Source organism: Amblyomma americanum, chromosome 1 (assembly GCF_052857255.1).
Source record: "Amblyomma americanum isolate KBUSLIRL-KWMA chromosome 1, ASM5285725v1, whole genome shotgun sequence".
NCBI lineage: Eukaryota > Metazoa > Arthropoda > Arachnida > Ixodida > Ixodidae > Amblyomma > Amblyomma americanum.
Window position 1 is genome coordinate 141,493,216 of NC_135497.1, and position 17,863 is coordinate 141,511,078.

Here is a 17,863-nt window from a genome sequence, read left to right on the forward strand (position 1 = left end):
CTGCGGATATATTGATTGTTTTAGTGAAATCTTGCATTATACGAGAAAACTGCGTTCATGAACGGCTTCCCGCTTAAAAATACTTTTGTCCATAATTCCTGAGTATCCGATTTCAAAAAGCGCCTTTCTCGATCATGAGGATCGGATTGAGCGATGGCGTCCAAAAATAGGCCTGCCTAAACTTGCAACAGAAGTGGAATAATCCAAGTTTTCTTTTGTATGCTGAGCGGCGGCGCGGATTAGCGTGAGGAGAGAGTGCTCACACACGCTCGCCATCTAAAGGGCGTAACTACATCCGACATTTGCTTTTAGTAAAAATCGATTTTCGGCTCTTTATGGGGTATGTAGATGTTTATCCGGCAACAAAATACGCATTATGTCGAGAAAATTGGATTTAAAAATTTTCCCGCTTCTCGATTCAAACTCGTGACGTCAAGACAAGCGAAATTCGTGACCACCGCTTAGTGAATAGCGATGTAGACTAGCCTCAGGGATCCACGACAAAAAAAAACAAAAAAGGAAGAAAACTCTTGAAGCACTGTAGTTTCCTTGCAAAAACGGTCGGTGATGGCGGCATCTGTATTTCATTTTTTGACCTTTACCTGGCTAGGGAAGGGGACGGACCTTTGTCCCCGTTTGGGTTGTCCACTGTTCGGGTTAAAGGTGCGCAGGGTTGAATGGGGGAAGTTCTAGAGATTGTGTAGGGTCTAGGTCTGAGGTAGCTCACTCCCCACGGCACGGGAACAAATGCCTATCTCTTTCCCTTTCGCCTAGCCTTAGTCGTAGAAGCTCCGTTTTTTAGTGATAAAAGTGTCTTTCGCAATTAGAACGCTGCTACATTTCCATACAGGCCAACTTGAATTTGTCCTCAGAGTCTCTTTAAAGGTGGCCGCTTCGTTACCTCTTTATGAGTGATTTTTACGGGCACTGCTAAATTTGTAACGTCGGAAACATTACCCCTCCTTGATACACGGTCTGCACTTGGTGAACAGGGAAATGTCGCGCTTGTCATCTGAGATGTTTAATGAACGGGGTCGTTCCTTGCAGCTTGTGGTTTGTCAGTGAAATGCGCGTACAAAAGTTTTGCCGACACTGTTTGTGACGTCATCTTTGTCACAAAAGAACACCGCATCCAACACACCCCTGTTTTGGTTTAGGTTTTCTGCTTTTTGCTCTTTGATGATTGTTTTACTCACAGTTCTATTAACAACAGATTGCAACGAACAGAGAGGGCTTTAAGCAATCTTACGGGAGTGCCACCTTAAGATTAAAAAAAATAATAATCCCAAAGTTGCCCTTGAACGATGAAGTAGGCGCTCTATGCAACTGCAGATTGTACGTGTGAACTGCAGGCTGTGCTGTGAGTAGAATGTAATTCGGGCAATTCTGATAAATGACTGACCAGTGAATTGTTCTGAAATGCGCTTGAACAGCTCCTGAATGTCCGTGCTGTTCCCGATGAACGTCGCAGACATCTTGAGGCCACGGGGTGGGATGTCGCAGACGGCGGTCTTGACGTTGTTCGGGATCCACTCGACAAAGTAGCTCGAGTTCTTGTTCTGGACGTTAAGCATCTGTTCGTCGACCTCCTTCATGCTCATGCGGCCGCGGAAGATGGTGGCTACCGTCAGGTAGCGGCCGTGGCGGGGGTCGCAGGCGGCCGTCATGTTCTTGGCGTCGAACATCTGCTGCGTCAACTCTGGCACGGTCAGCGCCCTGTACTGTTGGCTGCCTCGGGACGTGAGTGGTGCGAAGCCGGGCATGAAGAAGTGCAGACGCGGGAAGGGCACCATGTTGACAGCCAGTTTGCGCAGGTCAGCGTTCAGCTGGCCGGGAAACCTGCGTGTGTATGGTCACTTAAGTTGCTTTAAGACTGTTTTTTTTTTTGCGTTAAGCACCGCGAACAAGGGCCTGCAGGCGCCGCGCCATTCATGTCCCCAATTGTGCTACGAAGTTATACACAACACAAGCTATTCCCTCTTCAGGTGTGGTGAAGTAGTTTGCAGGCCTAAGCGCCTGTGGCCATTGTGGGCATCGGGCCATTCGTCGACGGCAGTGATCGGTGCCACTCACTACAGCTTCGCATATAGAGATGTCGAGTGACAGTAATAGACTACGATCACTGAGAAAAGAAAGCTTCGTCACCTGAGGCATGTTGTGACTCCGGACATTGTGACAGAAACCAGGTGGTTGAGGTCCCCGTATGTGGGAGTGGTGAGCTTCAGGGTTCGGAAGCAGATGTCGTATAGCGCCTCGTTGTCAATGCAGTAGGTTTCGTCGGTGTTCTCCACCAGCTGGTGCACGGACAGGGTGGCGTTGTAGGGCTCGACGACGGTGTCGGAGACCTGCAGTTTTGAATGCGCTTGAATTCGCACTTTCTGTCGACGTGGAGCAAACCCTACATCTATGCACAAGAAAAATTTTCTCATTTTTAAGCACTGTGATTCTTCGATTTCTCGCTACCATTGTCGAGCATTAAAGGGACAAGAAATTATTTTGATGGTCAAATTCTAGGGCAGCGATCAGTAGAGGTGGCCTTTGTCAGTATTAATTCGAGTCAAATTCAAAAGCTCTGCGTGGACCCTACACACACCTCCTTCACGCCCCGACGTCATGCAGATGCGGTGGCGCTGATGTCAGTAGCGCCTTTGGCACGGCAGGCAAAATAGGTTCCGCCTGCCCGTGCCCACCAGCTGCTGCAGCTGCTGGCGGGACTGCGCAACTGCATCATGCCCGCGCCTCGATGTTTCTCGCTGATAGATACCGCATTAAGGAATGGGCCACGGTAGTAAAGCGCGAAGTCTGGGCCTCGATCGCCGCTTCAAGGCAATGTACTTCGTAGCTGGGGAGTTGCGTTCATTCTCCTGAACATCAGCATAGTACACTTATAATTGCTTAAGGGAAAAAAAACACAAATGTCTGCGCACGTAATTATCACGTCGAGCCGTTTGGTGTTCACTGGGCGCTGACAGGCTGAATCACCACCAAGGAATGCGGTCTTTTGTTGATAGCAGATAATGTTTAAACGTGTGTGGAAGTTATACGATCATATAAAGTCGCGTTCATGGCACTTAATATTCGCGTTCATGGCACTTAATATTCACTTCAGACCATTTCTTAATATGGCCGACCATAATTACTTGGTCTGTGTTGAAAGAAGTCTGCTAAATTGTGTCGTTTCTGCACGGCCACGTTGGCATGTTTCTGTACGTGTGCTAAAAGCCACGTGCTTTTTCACTGCATCATATGTCATAAGCTGTTTCATGAGGCGGTGCATGATCGCGAAGCTTGTTTGGAAAGAAGCAGCCGCGATCGCATTGCCCGAGTTGATGACGATGATGATGACCTCAGGCTTAATGGCACATTACCCACGGCGGGGGATTGGCCTGGGTGCAATGCTGATACAAACGCACTCATGACCAAAGAGTGGTGTAATTGGATAATTTTGTGACCTAGACTCGAATTTTGATTAAAAATCAAGATTAAAGAAAAAACGGAAATGAAAAAGCAGGGAATTCTCATTCTAGCAGAGGAATCTACCTGATGCAATTATATATTCGTAAATAAAATCGCACACTGGTTTCAATGCATATCCCTTGGCGCTTGCCCCGAAGGAGAGGAGAATCGGAATAAATAGAGCAAGCCCCCGTCGAGCGAGGGGATTCTCTAAGTAAGCTCTACGGCGAGAAGTTAATCGCAAAGAGGAAAAAGTGATCTGTGGACTCAATTTCGCCAGACTCAGAGAGGGTGGTCAGAAATATCCCTGATCGACATAAGTAGAGATTTAGTCGCGGTATTATGCAGCGCAGTAGGGTCGTGGACACTTCACATTGCCTTGAACTGCACATCCGCGCACTCCAAGGAAATGCCAGGTGTTGAAAATTCGCTGCAGCAAGGAGAGGCTCATGGCTCAAGTAGTGGAGACGCTGGCTGCAGTCAAGTAGACAGTATTAGGGGCGAACGGGACAATAGGTCCACCAAGGGCGGACTTTGCAAAAAAAATAAACTCTCTCATCAGAAGCAATGCCACAGTGCCCAGGGACCCAGTGAAAGCGTACTTTTGTAATATGTGGTGGAACAAGAAATTGAAGGGAACGGCTCATAGGAGTATCCCTCGATTTTTCGAGCACTATCAAGACGGAAAGGCTGTCTGAAAGTATAACAACCTGAGAGATACTGCAGGGATTCCTTATTAAGGCCAACTCAATGGCCAGAAACTCGGCGACAAAAATAGGGGTATAGTCAGGAGCCCGAAATGAATAACTCTATTCAAGAGCCCTTGAGTAAATGCCTATGGCTGCTTTTTCATTTTTCTGGGAGGCGTCTGTAAAAACGGCAGTATGGTTAGGGAAATTATCCAGACACTCCTTAATAAGCCCATTTAAAACATTTGCAGGCAGATTCTTAGCATTCCTTGGGAAGGTGTCGTCAAAGGGGACTACAGTATCAGCCCGGCGGTGGTTAACTGGTACTACAGAATTTATTGATACAGAAATTTTTGACAGCAGGGAATTAGTGAACACAACCTGAGGAAGCTTATACCTAGGCCAAAAATTACCAAAGAATAGAGATGGGTTCGTTGTAAATATAGGGTTAGCCAATTCAGGAACAGGCTCCAAAGACATTAAAAACGTCCGCACAGTGAGAAGCTGAGCCGCAAATTTAGATCAGGTATCCGCGCCTCCAAGTACAGCGCAGCGTTAGCAACTGATTTAGGCAGACCTAAGCAAAGGCGCAGAGCGCGTCGCTCAATAACAAACCGGGGTTCAAGCTTGTACCTTGTGCACCCAGAAAAGAGAACAGAGCCAAATTCAAGTACACATGTCTTATACAGAAAGAGCAAAGTGTCCCGACGCATACCAAATTTTTTGTTGCTGATCCTCTCCAACCGGCCAAGGGCACGCTCACCTTTAAAGCACAATGCTTCGAATCAAGTAGGGCATAAGCATCCGCGCGCGAGCACCTATCGCGCTGAATAATGTCCAAGACACACTGTTCATCGGCACGCTTTGGGCAGGTGGGATCGTCAGCTGCGTGATCAGACTTAGAAGTGCAGACATCTGAAGCATGAGCACCACCGCAAACGCGGCAGCGCGTTGCCGACTTGCAAGATTTGCCACTCTGACCAAAACGCCAGCAGTTCTTACATTGTAATGGACGGGGCTGCAGTGGGTCAACACGGTAGACAATGGGCCAGACTTTGATTTCCCATCGGCAAGAGGAGCCCGCAAAAGTTGCTATAGCAGACTCAGTTGGAATACGAGAGCCTCCAGCCTCTGTTGCAGCGGTAAACTGAGAGGATGCCCACACCGACATCATGGAAGTCCAAGAATTTCTTCTGGCGTAGCGGAGGGATACACACCGCGGATTATTCCTTTTACGCAGGCGAGTTGCTCGGGAATAAACGCTTTCACCGGGAGTGAGGCAAAAGAGGTGCACTGCAGCAAGTCTGCAACACAATCCAAATCAGGTGATTTGCACAGAATTCTTCTTTTGGCAAATGGTCGAACCTCGGAAATCTCAAGATATCGAATAGTCGCTGCCTTCAGCTGCTCCTGGATCATATGAGAGTTTTTGATCTTAATTAAACCATCTCCTACAGGGACCAGAGCCACAGGGATACGCTTGGCAAAAAGAATTTAGGCAAACTGGCGAACCAGGCTACTGGACCTGTGCCCGAGGAAGACATAGCCATGTCCGTAAGCCTAAGAAACATGAAGCCTACATCCAAAAGGGAAAAAACCTGGCCAAATCCCCCACTCGCGGAACGGCCTCACCAGGAGTTTACAGGATCAGCAGCACCAAGACACGCTTCAGCACCGAGGCCAGATGAAGCGGGAGGCGACATAGAACAGCCGTAGAACAGCGTCGGGTCGTATCAGCACAATGGACACTAAGGGCCGTTGTTGTTGTTGCCTTCGTGACATGGCACATACCCACGACGGGGGATTGGCCAGGGTTCAGTGGGGAGACCCCATAGAATAGGGTAAATGGTGCCAAGCTATTTTGCCTTGGGTGAAATTTACGAGTGATTAAAAAGAGAAGAAGGGCCCTTTCTTCTTCTTTACCGAGTTGTTGTTGTTGTTAGCCTATCAAAAGATGGCACATACCCACACTGGGGGATCGGCCAAGAATCGGGTGGCTATTCACCTGAACGCAGTTAACAAAAAGGAAAAGCACGTGGGAGCATAACACCGGTGAATTTTTCGTCATGAACAGAAAAGGGATGAGTGTTTTGATTTTAAAATTTTAAGAATAATAATAAAGATAGTGATTAAATATTAATGATTTAGTCAAAATGTAATAATTGATAGAAAAGAAAAGGTTGAAACACTTAGCAAGGCAGTCGGTGAGATTCTATCAGGAAATTTTGAACAGCGGTGCAAACAGATCTGTGGCTGAACACAAATGTGGTGGCGCCAAATGATAGCAAGAGCGGGCTGCTCAAACTAAGGCCAAGATGCTGCAAGGGCTCCTCCAGCAACCTTTTTCTCAGTGAGTTGAATCGGCGACAATACAGCCAAAAATGTTCAATGGATTCTGGCTCACGGCAAAATGCACAAAGGGGAGAGAGCGCCAAACCCGACTTGTGTAAATAGAAATTGAGAGGGGGGATGCGGCAGCGTAGCCTCGTCAGTGATACTTCAAGCTGCCGAGAGCAACAAATTTTCCTGTTCAAATAATATTTAAGGTGCTCATAATCCGCCGATGTTAAAAGTGATGTGTCTTGCGAGCTTAAAAACGCACGTCGCCGAAATCTAGATGCTGTAATGTAGGCTGTAGCCGGGATGATTGGCAACACGGGGCCGCTGAGGGAAGCCTTTGCGAGATTATCAGCAATCTCATTTACGGTCACACTGCTGTGGCCGGGAACCCATACTAAATGAACAAGGCTCAAATGCGGAGGAAGTAGGGATAAGAAAGTTGATAAAATGGGACCGTCAACCTGTGCAGCGAGGGACGAACACAAAGATAAAGAATCAGTAATTACTGCAACTGCTGTAATAGAGGGGTCTAGCTTGCGTAGAGCAAGTACAACTGCTAGAAACTCTGCTTGAAAAATAGGGGTGAAATCTGGAAGGCGCAGAGAAAAGGACCAGTCTAAATGGGAGCAAAATATTCCCACACCTGCTTTTTCATTGCATTGCGATGCATCAGTGGGTATTGCTATATCGGTTGGTAGGGTCCTCAGATGATCTTCTAGAAGGCCATTTAGAATACTCGGTGGCAAAAGTTTTGCATTTTTTGGGAATATGTCGTCGAAAACAATGTGGATAGTGGTCCCATTCCAAAGCGCAGGAAGGATATCATAAATGTTTACATCTAAAGGCTGAAGTAATCTTTGCGCAAACACTACCTGAGGGGAATTGAAACGAGACCAGGGGACACCAAAAAAGGAGGTCGGCTGAGAACAGAAAATGCTTTGGGAACGGTGGAAATGGGATTCATAGATCCTGAGGTAAGTTTGCACAGTTAAAAATTGAAGTCGTGATAAGAGAGACGGAATGCGGGCTTCAAGGTACAGCACATTGATAGCCACACATTTTGGAAGGCCGAGGCACATGCGAAGTGCTTCCCTCTCTAAAAGGACGAGAGGGCGAAGTTTATATGTAGCCGAGCCTGAAAACAACACTGATCCAAATTCTAAAATTGGCCTGACATACATTATGTAGATCATTAATAGCGCATCTCTGCGCATGCCGTACCGGTGATGACATAATCTCCGTAACATGCCCACGGCACGAGCCCCTTTCGCCGCGACATGGTCAATGTGAGGTCGCCAGGTGAGTTTGTTGTCATAAATGACCCCTAGGTATTTTAGGGATTGAACCTGCGGTATTATTTTTAACTGGCAAGTGAGAGAGACCACTACAGGAGTGAATAGAGGGAAAACAAGAGTAGCGCACTTGCCAACATTTAACTTCAGGTGTAATGCGCTCAACCAGTGCTCAAGTGTATTCAAATATGACTGCAACAGACCATACAGAGAATGTATATCCGGCGCAGCAGCAAAAAACGCAATGTCGTCCGCATAGACGTAAGTGCGTACATGGCGGTGGAGAGGAATTGAGCTTAACAGAATATTAAAGAGCACAGGAGAAAGAACAGCTCCTTGCGGTACACCTCGCGTTTGTCTATACCTCTCTGAATGAACACCATTATGGACGCAAAAGAATTCCCTGTTATGAAGAAATGCAGATATCCATGCAACTATATAATCTGGAAATTGAAGAGACTGTAGCCTATGTATCAGGATGGAGTGTTCTACACTGTCGTAAGCTTTGGCGACATCTAACGTAACCAAAGCCGCGACCAGGCGTTGACGACGAGCAAGGAGAATTCTGCTCTCAAGATCAGCATGTATATTCCATATCGAACACCGTGGCCGGAAACCGAGTTGGCACGGGCTGAGTATACTTTTGCGGTCCACAATGGCTGACACCCGAATTAGTAACAACCTTTCTATCAACTTTACCACGTTTGATGTTAAAGAAATTGGCCTAATATTATCCAATTCATAGCCTCCACCCTGATTTTTAAGTAAAGGGATCACCTTGGACAGCTTCCACTCAGAAGGTATCCAAGCGTGTTTGAGAGAGTAGTTTATTAGGTGCAATAAGGAGTTGGGAGACTCTTCAAATAGAATCTTGAGCATCTTTGTGGTAACACCATCAGGGCCAGGAGCAGCAGCTGGCAATCTCTGGACAACTTGTGAAAGCTCTGATAGATTTACTTGTGAGTCATTATCATTTGGTACGACTGGTGCAAACAACAATGGTCGCATAGGTAGTAAAGACGAGAACCGCTTTTGCAGGCCTGTGGCTATTAATTCAACCGCCTGGATAGCTTCTACAGGTGACATAACTAATGACTGAAAATTATGAGAGGACATGAGCTGTTTCCTAGACCGTAGAAAACCGAATAGTGCACGTCGGTTGCCCGCCTTTGAAAGATAATCGAAGTGTTCCGAGTCATATTTTTCCTTTGCGCGAGAAACTGTGCGTTTAAAGGTGGCTGCAATAAATTTATAATCACTCCAGTTATTCGGACATTGGTTATGAAGAAGCTTTTTCCACGCTGCCTTCCTCCGCCTGTAATCTCTTGTACAGTCCGCATTCCACCAGTTAGAAGAATTCCCTTTTATTGGCCTCACCAGGAACTCCGACTTTTTACGGCTTTCCTCAATAGCCAGACATATGCTTGCTGACTGGTGGACCTCGGCGATGTTAGACACTGGAGCAAGGGCAGAGCGCAACGCCGTCTGAAATCTGTCATAATTTACATGTGACCGCAACTGAGAAGACGCCGGAGTAACACGACATATGATATCAAAATGAATAGGTATATGATCACTTGAAGTGCCGCTATCAACTGTCGACCAATTCGTTACGCCAGTTGCAGGACTAATGAACGTGAGATCTAAAACAGATTGAGTGTGTGAGCGAAGATAAGTGGCCGATCCTGAATTTAAGCACATCAGGTTGTGATCAGAAACCCAGTCCCAAAGGCGCTTGCCGCACGAATTAGTCCTAAAACCCCAAGACACATGGTGAGAATTGAAGTCCCCAGCCACGAGAACTGGGTTTTTACAGTTTACGAGTAAAAAATCCAGAAGTCTAACATCCTGGACTCCATTGGGGAAATAACAATTTGCTATTGAAAATGGAGAGCACCCAGGAAGTACAAAGTCTATTGCCAAAATCTCACAGTCAGGAGACATTTGTTGAAAAGATACCACTGCCCTGTGGCAAAATTTTGAAGAGACTAAAGTTAGTAAACCCCCGCCTCTTGACTGGCGGTCTAGGCGAAATGACCGGTAATTTTTGATATGAAAATGTTTGTCGGTTGAAAGCCACGTTTCTTGCAGAATTAAGACATCCGGATTAAGCTGAGTAGAAAGGCAGTGTAAATCTGTGGAAGCGGAAAGAATAGAGCGACAGTTCCACTGCAGAACTCGCAACGACGCTATGGTTGCGAAAGTCTAGCAGCAGGAACTGCCTGCTCCAAAATGGTATCCTTGGGTTTAGTGCCAAGCTGCTTCTTCTTTGATTTGGGCTGGGTGCCCTGAGAAGACAACGAATGAGACATGGGGGACCCACTGCGCTTAAGAAACCGCGCATCAGGCTCCACCATCTCGGAATCATACATTATATCAACATCCCTCGAAGTACCCGAGGTAGGTACAGCGGCAGTGACAGAAGTTTGCTCCTGGGGTTGTGATGCTACTGGAATTTGAGACCGGATAAGAGGAGAGGGAATTGTTGTCGAAAGAGGTGCCAAACTAGCCTGCACGGCATGTGTAATCTGAGACGCTAGAACGTTTGTAAAGCACTCCGACACACTTGCGACAATCTTTTCTACCATTTTAGACATCGAAGCCTCCACAGCAGCCGCAATTGCCTGGGACAGCGTTGAGTCTAACATGACACCTTGCCGAGCGGTCACACCGGCATAACCGTGGGCACGTTCTTTGACCTCTGAAATAGCGTCACGGCGCGAACAGCGTTTCCTGTCAATTATTTCCAGAATTTGAATTTCCTGAGCTCGAGAGGGACAATTTGAGTAGTTTGCAGAGTGCGCACCACCGCAAAGGCAACACTTCTTATTCTTCTCAGTGCAGGTGCTTGTTGAATGACCATCCCCACAGTTGCAACACCTCAAGTTGGATTTGCAACCGCCAGCGCTATGTCCATAGCGCCAGCAGTTGTTACACTGCAGAGGCCGAGATGATAATGGGTCTACTCGAAAAATTAGAGGCCATGCCTTGATTTAAGATGGGCAGGAAGTGCCGGCAAAGGTAGCAATCACTGATTCAGTGGGCATCCGCACGTTGTTTACATCCCGGCTAAAGCGGTGCACAGCAACAACACCTGCAGCCGACAGAAGCTCAAGAGTCTCTGCCGGAGACAGGGAAGAGTCTACACCTCGTACAATACCTTTCGTGCACGCCAGATGAGAAGGGATGAAAGAACTTACCCGAAGGGAGGCAAAGGATGAGGATTTTAGTAAATCTCTTACACAGGCGAGGTCTGGCGATCTGCACAGAATGCCACCGCGTCCAAACTGGCGAACCTCTGAGATTGACTCATAATGAGAAGTCGTCGACTGGAGAGCAGCCCGAACAGCACCAGGGTTGTTCATCCTGATAGCACCACCATCCCTAGGCACCAGCGCGACAGGGATACTGCCGACACCACTGCGCAAAAAAGCTTCCAACGGTAGGAGATCAGTTGACAGAGAAGCCGACCAGAGGGAACTCCCCTGGCCGGGAGACTGGGTGGACATAGTCCGGACTTACTGCCTTACCGCGCAAAGACGCAGAGAGAAAATGCCACAATCAGCCACCCGAAACTTAGCCGGTCGTTCCCAGCAGAGCAGAGCCGTCGGGGCAGCGATGAACAGGACGAACGCCACTGGGTCGAACGATGTCCTCCTAACAGAGCCAAGCTGGTCGTCTCACGGTGGCCAAGAGGTGCCGAGAGGCCGAGCGAATCTTCTTCTTCTTCTTCTTCTTCACCCCAGGTATATGGCCGAGTTGCAGCGTGCTTTTGTCTTCGTTTTTGCCATCGCATGACAACGGCCTCCAAAGTATCTCATAAAGCTAGCGCAAATAGATGAGAGCACACGAAGCTGCGTCCAGCACACGTAGTTGCAGGCGAGTGGAATTTTTCGGCTTGAGCCCCTGCGTCTTTCAATCAGACTCCTGCGTTGCTAGGGAAATGTTTCGGTTTGGTTTGGTTTGGTTTGTGGAGTTTTAACGTTCCAAAGCGACCCAGGCTATGAGGGACGCCGTAGTGGAGCACCCCGGAAATTTCGACCACCTGGGGTTCTTTAACATGCACTGACATCGCACAGTACACGGGCCTCTAGAATTTCGCCTCCATCGAAATTCGACCGCCGCCGCGGCCGAGGTCGAACCCACGTCTTTGGGGTTAGCAGCCGAGCGCCATAACCACTGAGCCACCGCGGCGGCTATGCAAACGTTTCATTTAGGGGGTACACTAACAGAAACTGTCGGGTGAAACAATGCAGCGAGATTGAGAGGAGACGCGGAAATTGAAAGTATTTTCGTTATTTATGCATGAGATGTAACCAAATTTGGCACAACTGTGAACTTTTTATGCTAATTTCAGTGCTGTGCTTTATTTTCAGCTGGCTGGTACAGATGTTGGGTTATTATAATTAACACCGTCGTTAAGTCATCGAGTGTGGAATAATTAAGTAGAAAGTGCGCAAATTTTTTATGCCAGCATGTTCACAAAGCCCTGCTTTGTGTGATGACGCTACTGTTCTTTTTTTTTATGCAAAGTACGTATGCAAACAAAAGTTAAACTCTAGCATGCATATTTACGTGAACACATTTCTTAGAAAAATAACTTCAACATGCTACTGCATGTGTACAAAAAATTGTCAGATTTATTACACTACTCAATCTCTCAGGACCGCGGTGGTTCAGTGGTTATGGCGCTCAGCTGGTGACACCAAAGACGCGGGTTCGATCCCAGCCGCCGCGGTCGAATTTCGATGGAGGCGAAATTCTAGAGGTCCGTGTACTGCGCGATGTCAGCGCACGTTAAATAAGCCCAGGGGGTCGAAATTTCTGGAGCCCTTCACTACGGCGTCTCTCATAGCCTGAGTTGCTTTGGGACGTTAAACCTTCATAAACAAAACCATAAATAAATCAACGTCTCAGGATTCATTCGCAGCAAATAGAATCATTCTATTTTTATTCGTTACGAAATTACGAAGGGATGAATGATGCCAATCGTAGAAAACGTGAAAGCTGAGAAAACCAACCTTAAAGTTTATTCACTCGTTTGCTTCGTTCACCCTCGTAGCTTTTTCTTTTGGTCAAAGAAATGCGGCACTGCAATCAATGGAACCTCTGATCTTCTGATCATTCCACTTCCAAGTGATTCTAAGATAGTGGTGCACCGTCGTCGGAAACCCGTGGAATTCGCGATGCGCCGAGGACACCAGAAGAGCGATTCGCTCAATCTTCGACGCCCACACATCAAAAAAGCGTAATTTTCTAAATTTCTACTGCACAAAAAATTGCGATCAGTTTGGCCATTTTAATAAGGTGACAAATCGGCCTCGTTGGTGCATGATCTTGTGGCGAAAAGCAGCGCTTACACGCGACAGAGGAGACTGGAGACACGACGCTGTCCCCACTTGCCTCGCTGCGCGGCACGTGTGTCAAGTGACGGTGAGCGCACGTCTGCTCCGCCGAAACAACGCCAGAGCTTCTCCTCACTGCTATCCCGAAGTGGAATTATTCCGGCTAGTACAGAGCGTCAAAAAGTGGTTATTTTATTCCACGTCTAGCGTAGAAATCAACGGCAGCAACGCATTCTGTTTGCAACTGATCATATATACAACACACAGTGCCAAACAATATCTCTGAATAGGCCGTACGTGGTCAACGCGAGCCTGTGCACTTCGAGAAATTACGAAGTTCAAAGCATCAACAGCATCAACCACTTGGTGATTCGCACAAACCGACAACGCGCCTACAAGCCTACCGCGAGCCCGCTAGCGACTGCAGTGACACCTTGTTTGTTTGCAAACATGCAGCAGGTCTGCGGGAATACGGTGGCCGCAGCTGGCAAAAGACAGGGTTAATAGGAGAGACATGGGAGAGGCCTTTGCCCTGCAGTGGGCCTAGTCAGGCTTATGGTGATGATGATGGTGCAGCATGTCTATAATTTACAATTCCTATTTAAATCGCTGCTCGCACTGACTCGCAGTCTGCTAGGGCGACAGCTCACCTCGCATTCTTTGCCTTAGCACACTATACTTAGCCGCTCCTACCCCAAAGATGTCAGTGGGCAGCCTGACGCCCACTGCCCATTGGGCATGCTCAGGTGGCGTGGGCGGGATTGCGCAGCCCCGACCTGTTTTCTGTTAGCACGAAAGCAATCATAGCCAACCCCTTACGATTTCGACGATGTCTCACGCGGAGAAAATGAAGCCTCAGCCAGACTCAGTAAGGAAATGGGTGTGCATGGCAATGAAGCTCAATTCTGGGGATGGTCCTGCAGGGTAAGGACAGCAACACATGGTATGGCACATGATGGTGTATATTGTGTATGGGGGTTTAACGTCCCAAAGCGACTCAGGCTATGAGGAACGCCGTAGTGAAGGGCTCCGAAGATTTCGACCACCTCGGGTTCTTTAACGTGCACTGGCATCGCACAGTACACGGGCCTCTAGAATTTCTCCTCCATCGAAATTCGACCGCCGCGGCCGGGATCGAACCCGCGTCTTTCGGGCCAGCAGCCGAGCGCCATAACCACTTAGCCACCACGGCGGCCCTGATATGGCACATGAAGAATGTCCCAAACATGGTTAGGACGCCCGAAATTTGCCCTTCGAATGACCTTGACCGAATTCGACTGCCGGTGAATCTGGCTGTTCTCAGGTGGAAGACAGGCTTCACCTCGTCTCGAAATGGAATTGGCCCACCTCCAAAAATAAGAGTTGGCCCACCCCCTAAAATTTGAAAATTGACCTACGTTCGGGACCGACATGCGACACCCCCAGAATGGGTTTGGCCCACCCTCAAAATTTGGGAGGCCCAACATGCTTTCGCGCACTATTTCGTGCTTAGCAATGATAAACCGCTAGCCATTTTTTTTTCGGCACGTCGTTGTGTAAGAGTTGAGGAAAGATAAGAAGCATCATTTTTAATCGCCGATATCTTCGGTGTTAAAGGGCTGTAGACACCAAAAATTTGCTCCCATGTTTTCTGCTTTCAAATGATGCTTTAGACATTAGAATACATGTATAGCCGCGTTGTTTTCGCCTACGACCGATAAATAATATATAATTGAATTTCTTCTTTCATACTGTTTCGGTTTCATCAACCGAACGATGGCTGTGACGTGTAGTTGGACTTGGAGTATCGTGAGGCAGGAAAAAAACGGCAGTATGACTGCTGATACGTCGTTTGTTTTTATTCCAGCTCTTGAAGCAGGCTTGTTTAAGCGTTACAGTGAATTAAAACTACGTGTCAGCGTTTATATTGCAGTTTTTTTCGTGCCTCACATGACCTAAAGTCGAACTAGATGCCACAACCATCGTTCGGTTGATGAAACCGAAACAGCATGAGGGAAGGAATTCAGTAATCAGTGATTTAGCGGTTGTATGCGAATACCAGATGATGATCCATGTATTATAATGCCTTAAGCATCATATGGAAGAATAAAACGCGCAACTAAATTTACATGTCTGTAGTCTTTTAATGAAGCTAGCTTATAATTTTTTTGCTGTTCGGTGACGAGTGATGGAATAGCGATCGCTCGTGTGCTTTTCCTAACCTCAGTATATACCATTTCATGGTCCCTTTAAGGTCACAGCCGTCGTGCGCTTGCACTCTGCAGCTGTTTTCGCGCCATTCGTTTGGCAGCAGCGGTGGATGACGTAAAGTCTCGCATCTTCACGAGCGAGTGCGGTGTCGATACCACCGTAGTAGGTAGACATCAAGAAAGAAAGCTCGCTGAGGTCACCACATGCGGACGTGGTGAAGCCTTCATATCTGACGGCAGTTTAATAATAATAATAATAATAATAATAATAATAATAATAATAATAATAATAATAATAATAATAATAATAATAATAATAATAATAATAATAATAATAATAATAATAATAATTGGTTTTCTGGGGAAAGGAAATGGCGCAGTATCTGTCTCATATATCGTTGGACACCTGAACCGCGTCGTAAGGGAAGGGATAAAAGAGAGAGTGGAAGAAGAAAGGAAGAGAGAGGTGCCGTAGTGGAGGGCTCCGGAATAATTTCGACCACCTGGGGATCTTTAACGTGCACTGACATCGCACAGCACACGGGCGGCTTAGCGTTTTTCCTCCACAAAAGTTTGCGTCTCGCTGGTATTGACGCTGTCCTGTCTTAAGACACGTGCCGGCGGCGCGGAAGCTGTCACGACGAATTCGCACCTTCGGGGAGGGCATGACGCTGAAGGTGTTCATGATGCGGTCCGGGTACTCCTCCCGGATCTTCGAGATGAGCAGCGTGCCCATGCCGGAGCCGGTGCCTCCGCCCAGGGAATGGGCCAGCTGGAAGCCCTGCAGACAGTCGCAGCTCTCGGCCTCCTTGCGCACCACGTCCAGCACGGAGTCCACCAACTCGGCGCCCTCAGTGTAGTGGCCCTTGGCCCAGTTGTTGCCGGCGCCGCTCTGGCCTGCGAAAGTTACCGCGCGTATGTACGCCACCTGCATATCCCCGCGCTGCTGGGAGCCGCTGTTTTGAGCCAATAAGCTTTGACCAAAAAGGTAGCCGCTAAGGCGCTTTGCGCTGAAACCTTTCCTGTTTCTACGCGAATTTTTCTTCAGTCGCATGATAGTGAAGCGGTCTTCAGATCAAATTCGCCGACCTTATAAAATAACTTTTCATATTTCAAGATGGAAACTCAGCGCTCAGGAACGTATGTCAGGCGCATAAGGCAGCAAGCTTCGTGTTGCAATGGTCGCCTCAGTTGCTGTTCACTTGTATTTTGTACGCAGCGAATTTGCCACCGAAAGAGTGGAAACAGCCAAGATTATACAGCCGACTATGAATGCCGATTCTGAGCACAGGTACGAGCAAATCGAGTTACCTTTGTTAACCCTAAGCTGTGGCTGAACCTAACGAACACTACGATGGGCTAAGAGCAGCTGCTGCAAGGAACTTCCGGCTAGGGACGGCTAGAATTAAGCCCGGCTCCCCACGAACCTTTGCGCACACACGTGCAGCTGATGACGTTGAGCTGAACTTGATCAGTACATGCTAAAACAGCAACGGAGATATGAAGCTAAAAGAGACGCTTACCGAATATGAAATTGTCGGGCCTGAACAGTTGACCGAAAGGTCCCGATCTGACGGAGTCCATGGTTCCTGGCTCCAAGTCGAGGAGGATGGCACGGGGAACATACTTGCCGCCTGAAAAATACAAGCCAGGTTTTTTTTTCTTCTTTACAGCCGTCAGTATTTTACTACCGTTGCGTGAACTGGAACATTGCCAGCAAGTCTGCCACGCAGTTTCTAATGCTGAACGGATGCGGAGCAGACGAGCGCCACCGAACAGGGAACTGTGGGGTCGCCACATGGGGCATGTCTGCATGCGCATAAAGACACATAGACATAATGACGAAAACATTTCGATGCCGCTGCGTTACACGACAGAGCAGAACGTTTTCGAGCGCTCATGCACCATTGGGAGTGCGTTTGTGATGCTATCATCATGATCAGCATTCGCAGCCCCTTTGATAAAACTTACGTTTGCACAGTAGGTATGCTATTAGATCACATACGGTATTCGTCCGTCATACTTCTCGTCAAAATTTTCAATGAGGAAATAGTATGTGTCGAAAGAAATGTGCCAAAAACACAACTATAGTCTGTTAAAACTCAAGAATGTAGCGGCGAATGCTCTTCTTAAAGCCCCTCCAGCCAGTCGCTTCGGTCGGTTTTCATGAGGCAGGGCCTAAGCACGAAAAGGAAAGAGTACGGCGTTTGTACCCGTGCCGTGTGGAGTGCGTTCTTCGTTATTCGGGTTATGAGAGCGGAGTAGTTAAATGGGGAGTTGAAAAGACGGTGCGGTGTTGCTAGGGCTGAGGACGTGTCCCTTTCCTGCCTAGCTGCTGCTGCAGAGCCAAACGCCTTTAGCTGCACGGAGTAAATTGGACCACCCAGGGTTCTTTAACATACACTGACATCGCACAGCACATGGGTCTTTTCCATTTCGCATCCACCGAAACGCGGCCGTCGCGGCTGGAATTGAACCTGCGTCCTCGATTCCAACAGCCGATCGCACTAACCACTGAGCCACCACGGCGGGGTTTCAAATTCGCCATCATT

General features: G+C 47.8%; 1 protein-coding gene across 1 annotated transcript; it reads right to left on the reverse strand.

Moving 5' to 3' along the window:
- Positions 1-598: 598 nt before the first annotated feature.
- LOC144113859 (tubulin beta-4 chain-like) lies at positions 599-17,332 on the reverse strand. Its single transcript, XM_077647216.1, has 6 exons — positions 17,317-17,332; positions 16,835-16,945; positions 15,964-16,208; positions 2,146-2,345; positions 1,403-1,839; positions 599-648 (listed from the first exon to the last, which is right to left on the reverse strand). The coding sequence occupies exons 1-6, from the start codon at positions 17,330-17,332 to the stop codon at positions 599-601; spliced, it is 1,059 nt and encodes a 352-aa protein (XP_077503342.1).
- Positions 17,333-17,863: the final 531 nt, after the last annotated feature.

Excerpts from the sequence above, each read along its gene's own strand:
- LOC144113859 (XM_077647216.1), bottom strand. Across the intron at positions 16,209-16,834 it reads GCCCGACAATTTCATATTCG|GCCAGAGCGGCGCCGGCAAC; the intron begins GTAAGCGTCTCT and ends TAACTTTCGCAG. Across the intron at positions 1,840-2,145 it reads GGAGTCACAACATGCCTCAG|GTTTCCCGGCCAGCTGAACG; the intron begins GTGACGAAGCTT and ends ATACACACGCAG.